Source organism: Protomyctophum bolini, assembly GCF_963924005.1.
Source record: "Protomyctophum bolini genome assembly, chromosome: 10".
Classification (NCBI taxonomy): domain Eukaryota; kingdom Metazoa; phylum Chordata; class Actinopteri; order Myctophiformes; family Myctophidae; genus Protomyctophum; species Protomyctophum bolini.
The window spans coordinates 18,356,453-18,374,282 of NC_137871.1; the positions used below are offsets into that span (position 1 = coordinate 18,356,453).

At 42.7% G+C, this 17,830-nt stretch overlaps 1 protein-coding gene across 1 annotated transcript in view; it reads right to left on the reverse strand.

Moving 5' to 3' along the window:
• The window catches only part of frmpd3 (FERM and PDZ domain containing 3), a 181,610-nt gene that overhangs the window by 54,788 nt on the left and 108,992 nt on the right, over nt 1-17,830 (reverse strand). Inside the window, exons 4-5 of the mRNA XM_080773906.1 lie at nt 2,249-2,342; nt 788-942 (exon numbers count right to left, since the gene is read on the reverse strand). Of these exons, the coding sequence (XP_080630032.1) occupies nt 788-942; nt 2,249-2,289 (196 nt within the window). The 5' untranslated portion in view covers nt 2,290-2,342. The remainder of the gene's footprint in view (nt 1-787; nt 943-2,248; nt 2,343-17,830) is intronic.

The window sequence follows — 17,830 nt, forward strand, 5'->3', positions numbered from 1 at the left end:
CCTTTGTTTTCAGCTTGGATGCGGGTATTTCTAGAAGACCTTTGTTGGAGGACCTGAGAGGTCTGACATTGGTCTTAGGAGGCAATAGGTCGACAATATACAGCGGGGCCAGCCCATGTAGAGCTTTAAAAGTAATTAAAAGTATTTTAAAATCAATTGGTAACACCCAGCGCCCAGGACGAAGATTGATCAAAAAGACGGAGGTTATTGATATCAAAACCGATCACATCGCTCCACAGCCTGGGAGCGCCTGTTGCACAACACTCGATGTTGTGCAACAGTGGGGCGTCATCGAAAATGTTCCCCCCCTGTTTAGCCGACGAGACCGAAAATCTTAAAATGTTAATAACTCTTGATCTAAATAATAACGTCTAATTCTAAGCAAGACGGCCCACCGCGGTCCCATCGCGGGAGATTTAATTGTTTTGGCTTCATCTAGCTGCTACAGCCACATCCGGGATAACATCCGGTCCGTTGGTAAAAGTGCTCCGCTAATCGCCAGGCGCTATGATTTAATGGATTAAATAACCCCGGGCGATTGGGGTGTTCTCCCTTTTTTCAGACTACATATGAAAACCCCATTCTTCCCTTTGTCATAAAATAATCATGGACTGTTGTCACCGTTTTTTTAATCTTCTGTGCTTTGAGTTATTTTATATCAGTAACATGTTATGCAGTTTTAACAAATGATCAACTAATTAATTATATTTTATGCATTGCACGGAACACACACACACACACACACACACACACACACACACACACACACACACACACACACACTAACCAGTGGAAACGGAGCGTACGATGACAGGACATTGGCTGCCTGCGATGAAGCCAAAGCCTTGGCTGGGGTGCCTCTGGATGGTGACCTGTCGACTTGAGCCAGGAGTCAGGCTACCACTGTCCATATCATCCTGGCCCTCTTCTAACATCGCACAGCTGCGCACGCGCACACGCACACGCACACGCACACACAAGAAACCGAGAATGAAACAGCTGAAACAGAGCATGGTGATATATATGTAAGTTCTCAAACATCTCCCTGACTCTCAACAATTTAGCTCGGGACCTCCTGGAATCCCCTCAACGAGCCCTGGCAGTCCCCGGACCCTACGTTGAGGACCTAACCACACGACATGGGGGAGAGCAAAAAAAGGTGATATTGATGTGATTTGAGGTGATATATTAATATATTATTGTCAAATAGTAATTGTAATAATTTTGTTGATTTTTTGTTTATTGCTGTGAGCTGACAGCCAGAATTGTTTTAGCTGAGGGTAGGTTGTAGGTGAAAGCAGGGTACAGAGACCCCCCCCCCCCCACCACCACCATCCTGCTGCCCAGTCTGTGTGTCCCCAAGCAAAACACTTACCCCCTAATTGCTCCCCGGGTGATGTGTTAATAAATAGCACTATAGGGTGTTTGAATGCCAGTGGACAAATTTCAGTGCAACATATTTATATAATAATGTTTTATGGTCATGATTCACTAGGAGCCTGCCTGGCTTGATTCCAGGCTTAACCCAATCTGTGCCAGGAACGTTTGGTTACGTTTTAAGCAGTAAAAACCCCTGTGCCAAAACGTAATTTTATGTTCTTTTTTTCGACCACGGTTATTTATTCTTTCATTTGACCCCTATCTCTGGCACCTGGACAGTGTTTCTATTGTAACAGGTGGCATGGATTGTTTAAAATAACTTATATAAATATTTCTCTATTCTCTATTTATTGTGGCACCACAAAATCGGTTCATAGGGCACTGCTGTGCCCTATGAACACTGGTTAATGCATGTTGGTAAATGGTAAATGGTGCATTTAGAGCCTTTATCCAAGGCGCTTTACATAGATTATGCATTACATTCACCCATTCACACACACATTCACACACGGATGCCGGAGGAAACCATGCAAGACACCAACCTGCACATCGGCCTCTATGTTTTGTAATAATAATCAAAATCTACAAAGTAGCTATAGTAACTAAAGTTTTCAAAATAATTTTAGTGGAGTACAATATTTGCCTCTGAGATGTAGTTGAGTAGAAGTAAAAGTACAGCAAATTGGAAATATTCAAGTAAAAAATACCTCACTCTAGGCCTACAGTACTTGGGTATATATACGTAGTTACTTTTTTCACCACTGTTTGTTTATCAGGTGAGGATACCTGTCACAGGCGTTTGTGTGTCTATATGGAGGTGAGTATACCTGTCACATGCGTTTGTGTGTCCATATGGAGGTGAGTATACCTGTCACATGCGTTTGTGTGTCCATCCTGGACCGTGGCCATCCCCTGAGAGGAGGGAGGAGCATGGGACAGGGTCTCTTTGATTGGTCATTCACCTGAGGGACGAGGAGAAGCAATATTAGCAAAAGACATCTGACAGTGCATCTTGCCGCAAACGAAAAAAATAAAAAATAAAAAAAGTACTCAGCTGTCAGGGGTTTCGGAATTTAATTCATTTTCTGATTTATGAACTGGTAGTCTGAGCACCCCCACCGGGATGGCTCCACCGCACAGAGACGGGACATTGCAATTATTGTAAAATTTAATTTCATGGACTGCACTCCCAGACATCTTTCTGGTCTGAAATTGTTGTTCTGCCCTTTATGAAGTTCAGATTTGTCGTGAAATATTTATAGGCTGGGACTCTTATTCACAAACAACAGTTCACCGGCCGTGTGATCTGAAGGAGCAGCTAAAATGCACCCCTTACAACCTCAGCACACTTGATTGATTGATTGAATACTTTACTAACACGCTATTAGACGCTAATTAACATCACTGGAAGTACATTCAACTGTAATGCTGAAAAGGATAACACAAAAACCCCAAGGGACAAGTTTCTATTGTGACCCATTATTCAATTAATCGGTATATACATAATAATACATACACTAACACACTAACACCACTACAACCTCACTGCAACCACACTGCACCCCCACTCATAACTCCACAACCTCACTACAGCATCATTACAACCATGTTACAGCATCACTACCACTCCACGCCACGTACACAATGCACGCAGGCACACGCACACATGCACACACAGGTTCTACAGGTCCACACATAATGCTTCTGAAGCCTGGCAGGCAGGACAATGGTAATGCTGAAACACACATTCTTATTGACACACGCTTGCATGGAATGAATCCTGTGGCAGAGAGAGAGAGAGAGAGAGAGAGAGAGAGAGAGAGAGAGACACAGACAGACAGACAGACAGACAGACAGACAGACAGACAGACAGACAGACAGACAGACAGACAGACAGACAGACAGACAGACAGACAGACAGACAGACAGAAAATCGAGTTATAGGTTAAATTGTATCATCTGGAACTCATGACGCACAGTAAATTCCATCGCATTAACTTAAATCTTATAGTCTACCAAATAGGTACATTTGGTTACATTGGACGTCACAGCCGTTGTCAGCTTGCACCACAACACGGAGGAGCATGACAACGTGGTGGACTACCGTACAAGCAGGAAGTTCCTTCTGACTACACACATACTGTCCTAGAATGAGCCAATAGGGGAAGGGAATCAACATCAGGTGATTCTTAGTATGACCCGCAAAAACCTGGACGTGTGACGTGCACGCACGCACGCACACACACACACACACACACACACGAGCCTTCGGCCTGACGGAGACAGTGACGCACCACCACCACCATGTGATCTCAGCTTGCTGTCGTGGGATGTGGATGCATTGTGTGAGACGAACGACAGAAAACTTTCTTTTTGACCAGCCACCCGTTAACGTGCAGCGCTTCGAATTTCAATTAACGCTAATCATTTAAAAAGATTAGCGCATTAGCGATTTCAGCATTCAATATTCCGCCAACTGGCGAAAGATCACCTGTCTGTTTCAAAGGCGCCGTGTGGTGACGGATGACGCCTCGCCAGCTGCTTCATGCCTGTGAAGATTACATGGAGGCGAATGAGAAGCTGATTATTCTGCCTTTCATTCTCCATGGGAAATCTGGCAACACTTCTTTCATTTTCTCTTTCATATTCCATTACTTTTTGTTCATCCAATAATGGAGAAATACGTTTTATTTTATAATTTTTTTGAGTGGTGCAACCACTCCAAGCAACAGCAATGTCCGTGTTTGTTCACTTATGTGTTCACCTATGTGACGTTAACCTACCTATGTGACTATGAGCACCAGTATGACTATGAGTACCAGTAGGGGCGCTGTTGTGCCAGAAACAGAGAGAGAGATAGTGCTGCAATGTTGCCTGCTAATGAGAGAGAGAGAGAGAGAGAGAGAGGAGGGGGGAGAGAGGGGAGTTGCACCACTCAATTCACACAGGTGTGATTTTTTTTAAACGTTTAGTCTTTTATACTGTATATCAAGGTATCACCTATATATATATATATATATATATATATATATTTATACAATTTATAATCGATTAAATCATTTAGTTGGTGCACCCCTCGGTGAAACAGAGTTGCAACTGTATATGTTTCCGTCTACACTAAACCTCTACAAGCTGACCATTTTTTGCGAATGCCCCCCCCCCCCCCAGAACAGGAACGCCCGAGTTCGAGTGGTTAACACCGTCCTTTAGTAGTCTACCCGTCTCCCTCCCTCCCTCCCTCCCTTCACTAGCTGGAAGGAGTCAGCCATTCTGTTGCATCATCATGGAGTCTCTGTGACTCGGCCGTCCATCACGCCTGCATGCTGTGCAGTCACGCTGCCGCGCTGCCGCTGTGAATGTCAACGATTCCCATGGTGGGGAAACTACTCCCATTTTTTTTCTTCAGAAAAAGTATCAATACTGCAATGCAGAAATACTCTGTTACAAGCTAGTCCCATAATCAAAATGTACTTGAGTAGAAGTACAAAGGTGTTGCATGGTAACAAAATGTACATAAAGTAGGCTACTCACTATGCAGAATGTCCCATCTCAAGTTTTCAAATGTCTAAAAAGATCTTTTCAAAAAAGCCGATCTACAAGCTCACAATGTGTCGCTTCGTGGCGCATTGTGAGCTTGTAGATCAGCTATTTTCAAATGGCTCAAAATGAATATAGGGCTGAAGTGTTTAATCAAAATCGACAAAATAACGAGTAGAAGTAAAAGTATTGGAAATACTCAAGTAAAGTACAAATACCTCTAAATTGTACTTAAGTACAGTACTTGAGTATAGGCGACATGCACTTAGTTACTTTCCACCACTGCCTGCATGCTGTGTGATGGCGCCGCCGCGTTGGCGCTTTGAATGTCAATGATCCTCCGGGCTCTGCGGTGACGAAGCCACGATTTGTGACCTCAGCAAGGAGACTAGCATAAATATAGCCCGGCTAAGGAGAGCGTCTCCTTAGCCTCCCATCTGCTCGCCATCAGTCAGCCGAGGCACAGGAGACTTTACACATCCTCTGTCTTTTACACATTCCATCAGATCTGCGAGAGCTACTGTTATTGTTACTACTGTCCACTAAATCAACACGGGGGGATTTTTACTACTGTGTGAAGTATCAGGCAATCTGGAAATCAATGACTATTACATATAAGCTGACACGCATAAACACAATATTAAAGATGGAGTGCCGCGATTGTTTCCCACCCTAAAACATGATCATCGGGCATTATTATAATATAAAGAGGAAGAACTTTTTCAAAAAAAGTGTACAGTATTTGTTGAAATTATGATTTTATGTGGACACACCCACCAGTTCATTAAGTATACGTGAGTTTAAACACAAAAACTGGGGGAAAATTGCATATAATTCACTATATGTAGGGTATGCACATGCATAAAGTAAGTGGCAAATCGAGTGGCAAAGTGAGTGGCCAAGTGAGTTTAACATTGTTTAACGTTGCAATCAGATTTTTCTGTTTGATATGAGCTGTCAAGGCCAGAAAGTAGTTTTTTGCCACTCAGTAGGCGTTCCCTTCCCACATAACTTATGATGATAATGATGTCACACGCATACCCTCTATACTTTGCTCATAACACTAGTACTGTATATTGAATTGACCAATCATAAAAAAGACATAATCAATCAACACATGATGCATTTTATAATGGCTGTGTAGTGTGTCATTATGAGTACTTATAAGAATAGTTGTACACTGTGTATAAGCAGTTTATATAGCAATGTTAATATCGTTTAAAGCGTCACTATATGTTTTGTTAATGTAAAAGCGTCATTTTGTCCAATCTGTATGGTATGTTGATACAACATAATACAATTGTGGTGGTTCTATTATGTCTCCCTGCTCTTCTATTGAGACATTTAGATCGTGCCAAAGGTCATGTCTCACCTCGACACAGGATCTGACATGAGGTCAAAGGTCATGTCTCACCTAGACACAGAATCTGACATGAGGTCAGAGGTCATGTCTCACCTAGACACAGGATCTGACATGAGGTCAGAGGTCATGTCTCACCTAGACACAGGATCTGACATGAGGTCAGAGGTCATGTCTCACCTAGACACAGGATCTGACATGAGGTCAGAGGTCATGTCTCACCTAGACACAGGATCAGCCGATTTGTTGGGAATCGCTGCTCTACACAAAATGTCTTCACTGGAAATAGGCTATAGATCGCCAAACGTCCACCCCAAAATAAGGCCTCTAGGGTTCACGTGGTTAATATTCGACACTCGTTGCATGAGTCACGGAGGAAGCATCCATAAATAAACAGCAAGGACGAACAGGAAGGGAGGGAGAGAGATAGAACACAGCTGTAGGATACTATACTGACGCCAGAGGCTCTTTTCAAGAAGAAACTAAATAAAACAGGAACCCCAGGTAGACGGTGTGTAATACGAACATATGGTTGCAGTCTGTAGACAAGAAAACATGTCTCTACTGTACAGTATGTGTCTCATCATGACACATGTAGATGAATGGGTGAGGATTCAGTTGCAATCTAAAAAATAGGTATGATAGAACTGAATATGAGGTTAAATGGGGGCCCAAATAACAGCCACTCCTGATGACACTACAACACGTCCCCACATCTCCACAGAGAGAGAAACATGCATTCAGCCTCATGGCCAACCTTTATACTGATAGAGAGAGTGAGAGTGAGAGAGAGAGAGAGAGAGTGAGAGTGAGATAGAGAGAGACAGCGGCGGCGGCGGAGGAGAAATCCTGTCAAGCACCTCTTCCCCAAGGACATCGTGGCAGGCCTGCCCGTTGCCATGGCGACAGAAGGCTCTCGCTGGCATGTTGCTGGCCTTGGGGTGGACGGAGCAGAGCGGCGGTGGCTGGATGAGAATGATGATGATGGAGAGATAGGATGGAGAGTGTCTGTGTCACTGGTGGGTGACCCGTGACGTGACCCATGGCTGTTGTTACTGTATGCCCACAGGCAGCAGGGAGGTGAAGTCCAGCACTGTCTCTGTATATCCCAGGGGTTGTTACTGTATGCCCACAGGCGGCAGGGAGGTGAAGTCCAGCACTGTCCCCGTATATCCCAGGGGTTGTTACTGTATGCCCACAGGCAGCAGGGAGGTGAAGTCCAGCACTGTCTCTGTATATCCCAGGGGTTGTTACTGTATGCCCACAGGCGGCAGGGAGGTGAAGTCCAGCACTGTCCCCGTATATCCCAGGGGTTGTTACTGTATGCCCACAGGCGGCAGGGAGGTGAAGTCCAGCACTGTCTCTGTATATCCCAGGGGTTGTTACTGTATGCCCACAGGCAGCAGGGAGGTGAAGTCCAGCACTGTCTCTGTATATCCCAGGGGTTGTTACTGTATGCCCACAGGCAGCAGGGAGGTGAAGTCCAGCACTGTCTCTGTATATCCCAGGGGTTGTTACTGTATGCCCACAGGCGGCAGGGAGGTGAAGTCCAGCACTGTCCCCGTATATCCCAGGGGTTGTTACTGTATGCCCACAGGCGGCAGGGAGGTGAAGTCCAGCACTGTCTCTGTATATCCCAGGGGTTGTTACTGTATGCCCACAGGCGGCAGGGAGGTGAAGTCAGCACTGTCCCCGTATATCCCAGGGGTTGTTACTGTATGCCCACAGGCGGCAGGGAGGTGAAGTCCAGCACTGTCCCCGTATATCCCAGGGGTTGTTACTGTATGCCCACAGGCGGCAGGGAGGTGAAGTCCAGCACTGTCTCTGTATATCCCAGGGGTTGCCCCTGGCAGTGGTGGAAAGCTATAGCACGGGTCTGCCCGGAACCGAAAACTCGAGCCCCAAACCCAGAACGGCGTCGGGTCGGGTCAAAAATATGGATTGTCCCTCGGGTACAGGTAAACTCTTTAACCTTCCGTTTTACTGTATAATGAGGTATGGGTTGTAATTACGTTCCAAAATTCATATGGTCTGTTCTCGCATATTGAATGAGTCACATTTAACGCTTACAGACAATTGAAACGCTGTCAATCTCAAGGACAATGCACTGCGCTGAACACCATGGAGGTTTTAGCCAGGTGAAACATAAACAAAAGTCACCGGGAACTTGCAGGTTGGAACCTGTTCTGTGTGGTTTGTGGTCATATTGTAACCGGCCACGTACAGTATGTGTCTTAACTGGCCATGTATGTCGGAGCCACAAGGTGAGTCTTAACTGGCCATCGGATTAACGGGATGTCAGACTAACTCATGCCCCCCCGGCTCGGCTGGCTAGTCTGAATGCCACGGTGGAACGACCACAAATGAGCATCGGGTCCAGTGTGGGTCTAGAGATTCATTCCAATTATCCTCTGTCCGTTTTGGACCGGGTCCAGTTTCCCTCTGTTCCACTGTCTGTGAAAGCCCCTAAGTCCTCCGCCCTCTCCCCTGCATGCCACAGAGCTGCTGCTGCTGCAGTCGGAAAATAAACACACTTCTCTCGCTAGTTTAATGGAATTGCAACTCCGCAAATTCCTCTTTGCAGAAGTTATTGTAATATTTAAAGTCCTGCTTATTATTGTAGGCCTATATATAAGCAGTGTCATGAAGCATGACACATATTTCACGCGTTGCGATGCATTGTGTGAGCTTGTCAGCTGTTCTTTAATATCAATGATGGAAAATGACGGAGAGAACCTTCTATCTCCACTTAATCCGCTGGATTAGAAGAAAATTATAATTAGTTTTTCCATTTCCTGTTTTTGGACTTAGGCGGTTTCTTACCGACGGCAGAGATATACGTATTGTCAAGTCAAGTCAATCTTTGTGCGAGAACACATTTGGACCGTCTGCCTTGGCTACAAGGCGCCAAAAGCTGTGGAATGACTCTGGAAGTCTTTGCCCACCGTTCTAAAACTAGAGTCTGATGGTAATGTGTTTAACAGAGGACTATGGTTAAAATCAAATCAACAGTGCTCACATGAATACAGCACATTCTGACTGGTTATTTTGATTGGTTTTTAGATTACTGTGATTCTATTTAGAAAAGCCTCCTGTGGGCAGATGTCAGCTACATAGGTGTAGAAAATTAGCACTCGTGCTATTACGCTCGAACAATGCATCTGGCTTGTCCAATGTAATTTGTCCAAATAAATGGAAAATGAAAGCGTGTTTAAAAACAACCCAAGGCTGTGCAGCATTTGATGCTGCACAGCATCAAAAAGAGAACACACAAACAAAACCAGGAAAAATGGATGATGGTAAAAATAATAACAATTCTGCTATATGTTCTCTATTTTAAGATGCTTTTAAAATAATACTAATCCTATTATAACCTCTGTCTGTCTGTCTGTCTGTCTTATAGAGCGTCACAGTCCCGCCCCCTTTCATGACAACGAGAGACCTGGAAAAGAATTCCCCGTAGACTTTTCAAAAGTATTTATTTAAAGACGTTAACGCTACAGACAAAGATAACTCGAGTTGTGACAAATCATGACAATAAACACAATGTTTTGGGCTAATCAAAAAAATTGTAAGAAGAAAAACAAAACAAAAAGTGTTGTAATATGCCATTTCTTCTTCTTTCTAATTATTTAATCGGCCCAGGGCCAAAACATTGTGTTTATTGTCATGATTTGTCACAACTCCAGTTGGCTTTGTCAGGCATGGCACGGAAGCCCAAGTGTGCTTACACCCAGTGCAATGCTGGGAAGGGCTTGACGCAATGTTAGCCTATGGTTGTTAGCCTTCGACCACACCGCTCCGCCCCAGCATGATCAGACTCACGGGGAAGAGCTCGCCCCGACACGGTGCATACTACAGTTATTTGACACGTTTGCAATGTTCGAACATCACTCGATTAAACTTAAATCTAAGTTAGCCATCGTTGGGGGGGGGGGGGGGGGGGCTAGCACAGCCAGCTGCAGCTGCAACACACGGTTGCAGATGTCCTGTCTACGTAATCAAAGCCAAGGAGCAGGTTACCATAGGCTACTGCACCCAATGTGATGCAATGAACAGCAGTGTGTGTGTGTGTGTGTGTGTGTGTGTGTGTGTGTGTGTGTGCGCGCGTGTGCGTGCGTGTGTCACAGACAGACGTATTTATGTGAGTCCCAAGAATACACCCTCCCAGGGAATGGGGGGGTGGGGGGGGTGTTTATTACATTGCATTACCCACACTGTACCTAATCTGGTGTATATCTAGAACGGGTAAGGACTAGTACTAATAAAAAGGAATTGTTTTTCACCCGACAGCAGCTAAATGTACTCCTTCTATCCCTCTCTTTCCCCCATTGTTTGACACATGGTGGTGTAAAGGCGCATTCATACTCCAGCTTGAGGTGATAGTTTATCACCTCACCCTGTATGAGCCTTAGGGGATGAAATCTGACGCACACCCCTCTGGGTTGCTTTCAAGGGAATGGTGAGCTTATTCTGACCTTGTCGGCAGTACCAGTTATTATCACACGCCTCTGCTTGCAGTCAAACTGTGAGTCACAGTCAGTAGTGGACTATGTATATACTCAAGTAAATACTCAAGTATTCAGAAGTACAACTTACAAAGTACATTTTCAGAAATTGTCAGAAATGTTCAGAAATAGTGAAAGAAAGCATATCTTCAAGCTCGTACAAGCTTGTCGATTGGCTATTTTCACTATTTAAAACATAAGGCTTAAAGACGTAGTGAATTGACAAATACGTTTTGCACACTTTTAGAGCTGTGGTCATGGGCATACCTAACAATAGATGCCAAAACAATGGGAAAATATGTGTGTTTTTATATGAAAAGTTCATAAAAAGCCAATTTAGTTACTTCCTTTGAACACAAACATGCTGCGTAATGACATACCGCTACCCTTATGAATATAAATTAAATCTTGATTTCATGCACCTGTTTAATTCCCATAGCTGCACGTTCCTCCAAACACAGATGAACTTGATTACAGAACTACTCTGTTTTTAATCTCATTCAAGATGACATCCAGAGACAGTGTATTACTAATTTTATGACTGAAGTAAGGCCACCTACTGTACCACACAGTAAAAAAGACCTATTATTATTGTTATTGGCTACTGTCTCGGAGTGTCTCCACTCTACCCCAGCAGGGTAGAGCCATTGTTTTTTAACAGTTCTACTGCGTAACCCGCGTTCCCCGCTATTTAATTCATGTGTCGGTGCTGCGTAATACGCTAAACCCGCTATTTGTTTAATGTGTTTAATTCGCCGTTTTTTATAATTAAAAAGAAAGGGCGGATTTGTCGTGGACCTGGTGACGAGGCTGTTGCGTTATGATGACGAAACCGGAAATCAAGCCATGCTCTGGGCTGTTAGGGCTCTGGGAAAATGAGTTCAATGCAAGTGAACGGGCGGTTTGTTTGGACTACAACATGCTGTGCAATGGGCTGTCTGGAGGTCCACTCCCGTGTGGAGAGGAAGGGTGGCAGGGGTCATTTTGGCCTATTTGAAAACAAATAATCATATTTAGAAAATGTTTCAGATGAAAAAAACTAAAACAAAAAAATTGATTTGAATCGAATATTTAGGAAAGGTCATGAAAGGGGAACCTTCTGAGAGCTTCACAGGCAAAGATAATCAACTTCAAAATCTCAAAATGGATCAGGAAGACCTCACAGACGCACTAAAAGATTAGATTAGAAATAAGCCATGTAATAGCAAACATGCATGGCATGGCCCGTCTCTCTCACTTTTAAACAAACAGTGCTACACACAGGTGGAGATTCTAACATCCCACATCCTGAAGGGATGTGGATCAGCGGTGTCACTACAAGCTGTATTTTTTCAATTGCTAATAAAACAGGATAATTATTTCATGTCAACATTCAAGTACTATCATAAGATGTAGGCTAACCCAGGTAAAGTAATGTGTCACTCTGCAAGTATAAATACAGTTTTCCACCTGCCCAAAGTCAAGATACATAACCTTATTTTAATATAACCTTATGTAGTGATATAACAACAATAGAAACCATGAGTCATTGACTGCCAGTAAACTTCTGTTTTGGTACGATTGGGTTTAACAGATGCACAACTCACGTAACATTTTTAATGCAGGACAATTTCTTGTAACTGTATTGCTACTTTTACAATAAATAAATAAATAAGTAAGTAAGTAAGTAAATAAATAAATAAAAACACTGAGAAGAGTTTGACCTCTGCTTGCAGTCTATAACAGTGAGTCAGTGACAGTTACATTTCACAGGAACACTGAGGAATACGTCTTCCAATTAGTGGAGTTTCCAGAGGCGGACTGCGCCATCAGGAATGTGTCATTGCAGTTTGCCAAATTGCCTCCATTTTGTTGAAGTAATTTGGGCGATCCTTGTCTCACAGAGACATGAACTTCTTAAAAAGGACCAGCTCTTATATAATTTAATTTCTCAAAGCCATTTAAAATATATATTTTAGTGTTATTGAGATATATCAGCCTATTCGTATGTGTTCTTGAAGTCTGAGGCCTCTCAAAACATAACTTCAATCAAATTACCAGACTTAATTATTTCATTTAGAGTCGTCAATTATTTTTAGTACCCCTTTTTTCTTCCCAGTTTTGTTATACCAACAACATTTTTCCCATTGCTTGCTACTGCCATTGTACCCTTGCCACTGAGGAACTCCCACCGGGAGGATGTAGCACCTCCGCCTTAGTCCTCCCGTTCAACATTCCCTGCTGACAGGCTTCACCCAGCCCAAAGGAGTACTTGCAGCAATTAATATCACGCTTCCTACGGCCAATGTTCATATACTGTACAAGGGATAATAAATGGGGGGAGACAGTCATTATTGAAAAATAAACCCCTATCACCCTGAAGGGGCATTCAACCAAGCCGTGCAACATTTATAGACACTGGATGCACCGATGTAGATTTGAACCCCTAGATAGACTCTGCGGTGGAGGAGAGGAACTTTTCTCCCGAGCACTCCACACTGCTCCACATAGCTCCAAATGCTATATTCGGATGTTGATGTTGTCACTTAGATTTTGAAATTTAAGAACAATAAACATAAAGATGTCATGAAACAGCTTTGAAGAATGAAATCCTTTCCAAGTAAGAGTGACAAAGGAAGCACTATTAAAGGCTGGTATGGTCCTTTAAAATTATTATGATATTGATCAAATATTGAATGAAACTTTCATCTTCCTTATACTCTCTCTTAAATGCTCATAAGGGCTACAAGATCATCATCAGAAAGAGTTTATTTTACTGTCCCATGATCTCAAATGATCTTTGACTACTTCCTCTAAAGTCTAAACACATTACAAAATACACGAGACAGAAAACAAGTCTGGACAGAAATGTGTTTTTGGATGTCGTGTTCCCCGTCAGGGCCCTTGTGTTTGTCTGTGTCTTTGCTTGCTTTTTCAATGTAAATTGCCAACATGGGCACTGTGTGAATATGGTCTATTGGTTCGTATGGGCCATTTTTTGACGGTTACTCTACGCCCCCAGATAAGTGGTTTGCATTAGAAGCCTATCAGTTGTAAGTTATTATATAAATATGTTGTTTTGTTCCTGCATGCTGAGAATAGATATGCTGATATTCCTTAAATCATGTAAATCCCAAGTGGGAACAAAGGCTAAGGCTAAGAGATTTTATATTTAATCTGGGATATTTATTTTTGGTAAGACAAAATATAGTTTTTAGTTAATATTTTACAAAGAAAAACATTATTTAATTTGATATCGTATTGAAAAGAGGATAAGAAGAAATCCGATACAGGAATTTTCTTTGTATTGTATGATACAATTGTAAAATTGTTTCGTGAACCTAGTATCGTATAGTGAGTTGAGTGAATCGTTACATGCCTAAACCTAGCTCTGGTACAGGGGTGCTGCCAGGATATGGTCATCATTTACCCTTTGGCCAGATCTGTAGAGGACGCTCTAAATAAAACATTTTATTTTATGCCCAAAAAGTACATTATGGAGAAGCTGGGGTCCTGAGAGGCTTCCCAGCCTGGAGAATAGACATTCACCAACACAAAACAGGCTTTGTTAGGATGAATAGTGAAGTGGTTATATTTATTTTTGCTAAAGTTGGACCCCTCGCACGGCAGTGGATTTTTTATTCTTGTGCAGCAGAGGCTTTCCTGGCAGGGAGTTAGTGAGAACTCGCTAACGCACTGCACCAGGGCTAGCCGAAACCCAGGTCTTTACTCGCATCACCACAACTCCCCTCTTTCCTCCCTTGTTTGAATAAAACCCCTTTGTGTTGTGTATGCTTTTGGGTCTGCAGGTTTAGAAAAATATGGCATTTGGTGAGTTACGCGTTTACTAATTTGATTCTTTATTGTCTGAACCCTTTGAAACGGAATAGGACCATGATGTTGGGGTCGCACATATTTACAAAAAACTAAAAACTAAAACAAAGTATGATTCTCTTTTATTTGTGTTTTTTTCCTAGCCTGTGAAAGCTATATGCTTTTCATGTTCTAATAAATATTCATATTCAAGACTACTTCATGGATAGTATGCTTCATTAAAAACTATAGTTCAAGTGTGCACACAACATTGTGCTATTGTGAGCTTGTAGATCTGCTATTTCTGGCTAATGTTCCCTCCCAGAATATGGATGCGTGTGTTTAAGTGGTTAATTGTGAAAGGATCCTCATCCTAATCAATTAATATAAAAAATAATGAACATTCCAGCATTTGTTTTCTTTGACAGCCATGGTTGAATGAGCTATCATTATTCTCCTAAATAGAGGGACAAACATCAGAAAAACAGTGGTAGTAATATGGGTAATTACAGATGAGATAATGAGCTGTGCGAGTGGATAGTGTTCTGGATTATTGCCAGCAAATGGCAAAGAGAGCCATCTTGATGATAATTTATGACACGTTTAGTGAATAATAGGTCTAGCATACATAATTCCATCTAAATGAGTAAATGATTTATGAAGATGAAACTCGTCGGGCGGATTCGAGCTGATGATGGCAGAGGTCTCTGTTGATGCTGCGAAGAGGGGGAGGAGACTGAACCGCGCCGCATTTGTCAAATGTAGCGTTGTGTGGATAGATTGATTTAGACTTCACAAGAACCTCATCAGGAGCCCTGCTTGTCCTAAATTAATGAGAAACTAAATGTCCTTTTTTGTGCCGAGTCTTGTGGACCCCATATTTAATCTTAACTGGAGCCTAATAATGTAATTTATTATTCCTAGTTGTATTCTCTGCCAATGTTTATTAGTTATTAGTTGATTCAACTGTGATTCACTTGGGAGATCCTATGTGGGTAACCTTGCCACCTTGTGTTGATGGTGGTAGCCATACTACTCTATATTAGTTGTGAGAGCTTACACCTATACTGTATCTTCTTCCTTCCTGCATGGTCAAACAGTACTGACAGGAAGAGCAGCTGCTAAGGTTTATCTAATCCACATCTGGGTGTTTCTCACCTTCCAGAGAGCACAAAGAGATCTTCCATTCATGCATGTACCTACAGTATAGGCTAACTAGAAATGTAAGTGCATTGCCAGTCTGTGTGTCACGGCCTGGTCGGCAGGCTGGTATAGGACTCCATTGCCATGTACTCCATTGCCATGAACTTTCAAAAATGGCTTATTGATGATATGCACACGGCTGCCATCTTGCCAGCAAGGTGCTACATAGGTGCAACTTCCCATAGACAGCCCATTCATCCAAACAGAAAAGTCCTATTTAATTTTTATTACATAACGTCAAATGATTCCTATCCTGGGGGTCCCCGGCCGGACCCCACTTTGAGAACCAGCCCTATATAGACCAGCAATCAGAAGGATTATGGTGCACCCCAATAAGCTTACAGTATATCATGGGTTACAAAATCCCTACACAGCCGTAGCCTCTTTCTGCGGCCCCAATACAAGGAAAATAGCAAAAATACATGCCGTGTTTTGCTAGCTTTATTGTGGGAAAACTGACACAATAAAGCAGAAATTAGGAAATAAAGACAAACTATAGCATAAGAGCTGAAATCTCACATTATATAGCCGGGAGTCTTGTGCTTAAATCTTGCTATTTTATTGCTTTTTGTTCCTTTAGAGACCAACGTGAGTGTGACTAATAGATCTGAGGTAGGCTACATTAGAGTAATGCGCTGGGCCACAAAATACTGTATCTGCTACATTCCGTGAAATTTCATTTAGTAGGCATTAAAGTGTATCCTTGGCTGCCTGAAGTATAGCTCTGGCATGGTCATTTCACGACATTCTGCAACTGTCGTCTGAATGGCTTTTAGGAAAAAGGCCGGACGTTATTTTCGGTTCGTCAAATCATGGCTGTCATCTTCAAAATGAGATTGCTTGCAGGCAAGCCGTTTTTTTTTTGGGCATAGTAATTAAATTATGCTACCCCACTGCGTCATGTTAGCAAGCAAAATTGCCTTCAATTATGCCAGAAAGATATGTACAGTATATTATCTTTTTGTGGCTTTCAGAACAAGCTCATTTAAACCAACATAGAAATACTCACTCAGTGCCAATCACATTGGATGCGTTTTCTCCAAATGCCCTCAATGTCAATCACGTGTTCACATCATTTTGTGTCTTTAGTATTTACACTAGATGGCACTCTTAGTGTTGTGAGCTTTATAGATTTGCCATTTTCAAATAGCCGAATTACATATGTGCTCATGCCATACATTATGTGCTAACCCTAACCCTTTTCACTACTTTTGGGCTTGTTTTTGCAGAACTGGCCGTCTGTTTCTCTTGCAAAATCTGGCAACGATGAATACCAGCCAAAGAGTCAATGGTTTACAGGCTGTCTACACAGAGAGTGACAGTCTTTGGACCACAAAGAAAATCACATTCACACCCAGCCTGAATTTACAATTGCGTTCACCTCATTATACAGTCTGACAGAGTCTCCCATCGCCGCCACCACCGCCTAACTAATCACAAGCCGGCCACGGAATTTGATAAGTCACTGAATTTGGTGTACGGAACTCCGACATTAATTTCCTATTTCAGCAGACTGTGAGTTTTTGAATATCCGGACACTAAGGCCTGCATTTCCATTTCCTTTTCACTTCATTATTCCATTGGAGCCGCATGCCATTCAAATGTGGTTCCCGCAATCCAGGTTGCTAATACTTAACTCCACAGATATATTTGAACCATTAAAGGTTCGGCCCTCACACCTACGTCACGCCGCCAATCCGACCGATATGTCTGAATCATAGTGACATATCAAGCCTATATGGGTTTGTTTATAGTTATGTCAGAGTGACATGGCCATGATCCTCCAGCCAATCTCCCAGTAACCAAATTTAAGTAAAAATCTATTTATCTCAAGAAAATGGTCCTCACAATGGCCCGGTTTCACAGGACACATAGTGTAGGACATGCTCAGATGCCCTCTAGGCCGCACACAGAAGCCTGTGAACATAGACATTCCGTGCATAGATGTGCCACGCAATGGTTGGTCTCAGGCCTCAGGTCTACCATTCTGAAATGTAATTTAATAATATTTGGACTGCTGGACAGGTGACAGTACGCTCTCTTTACTTAA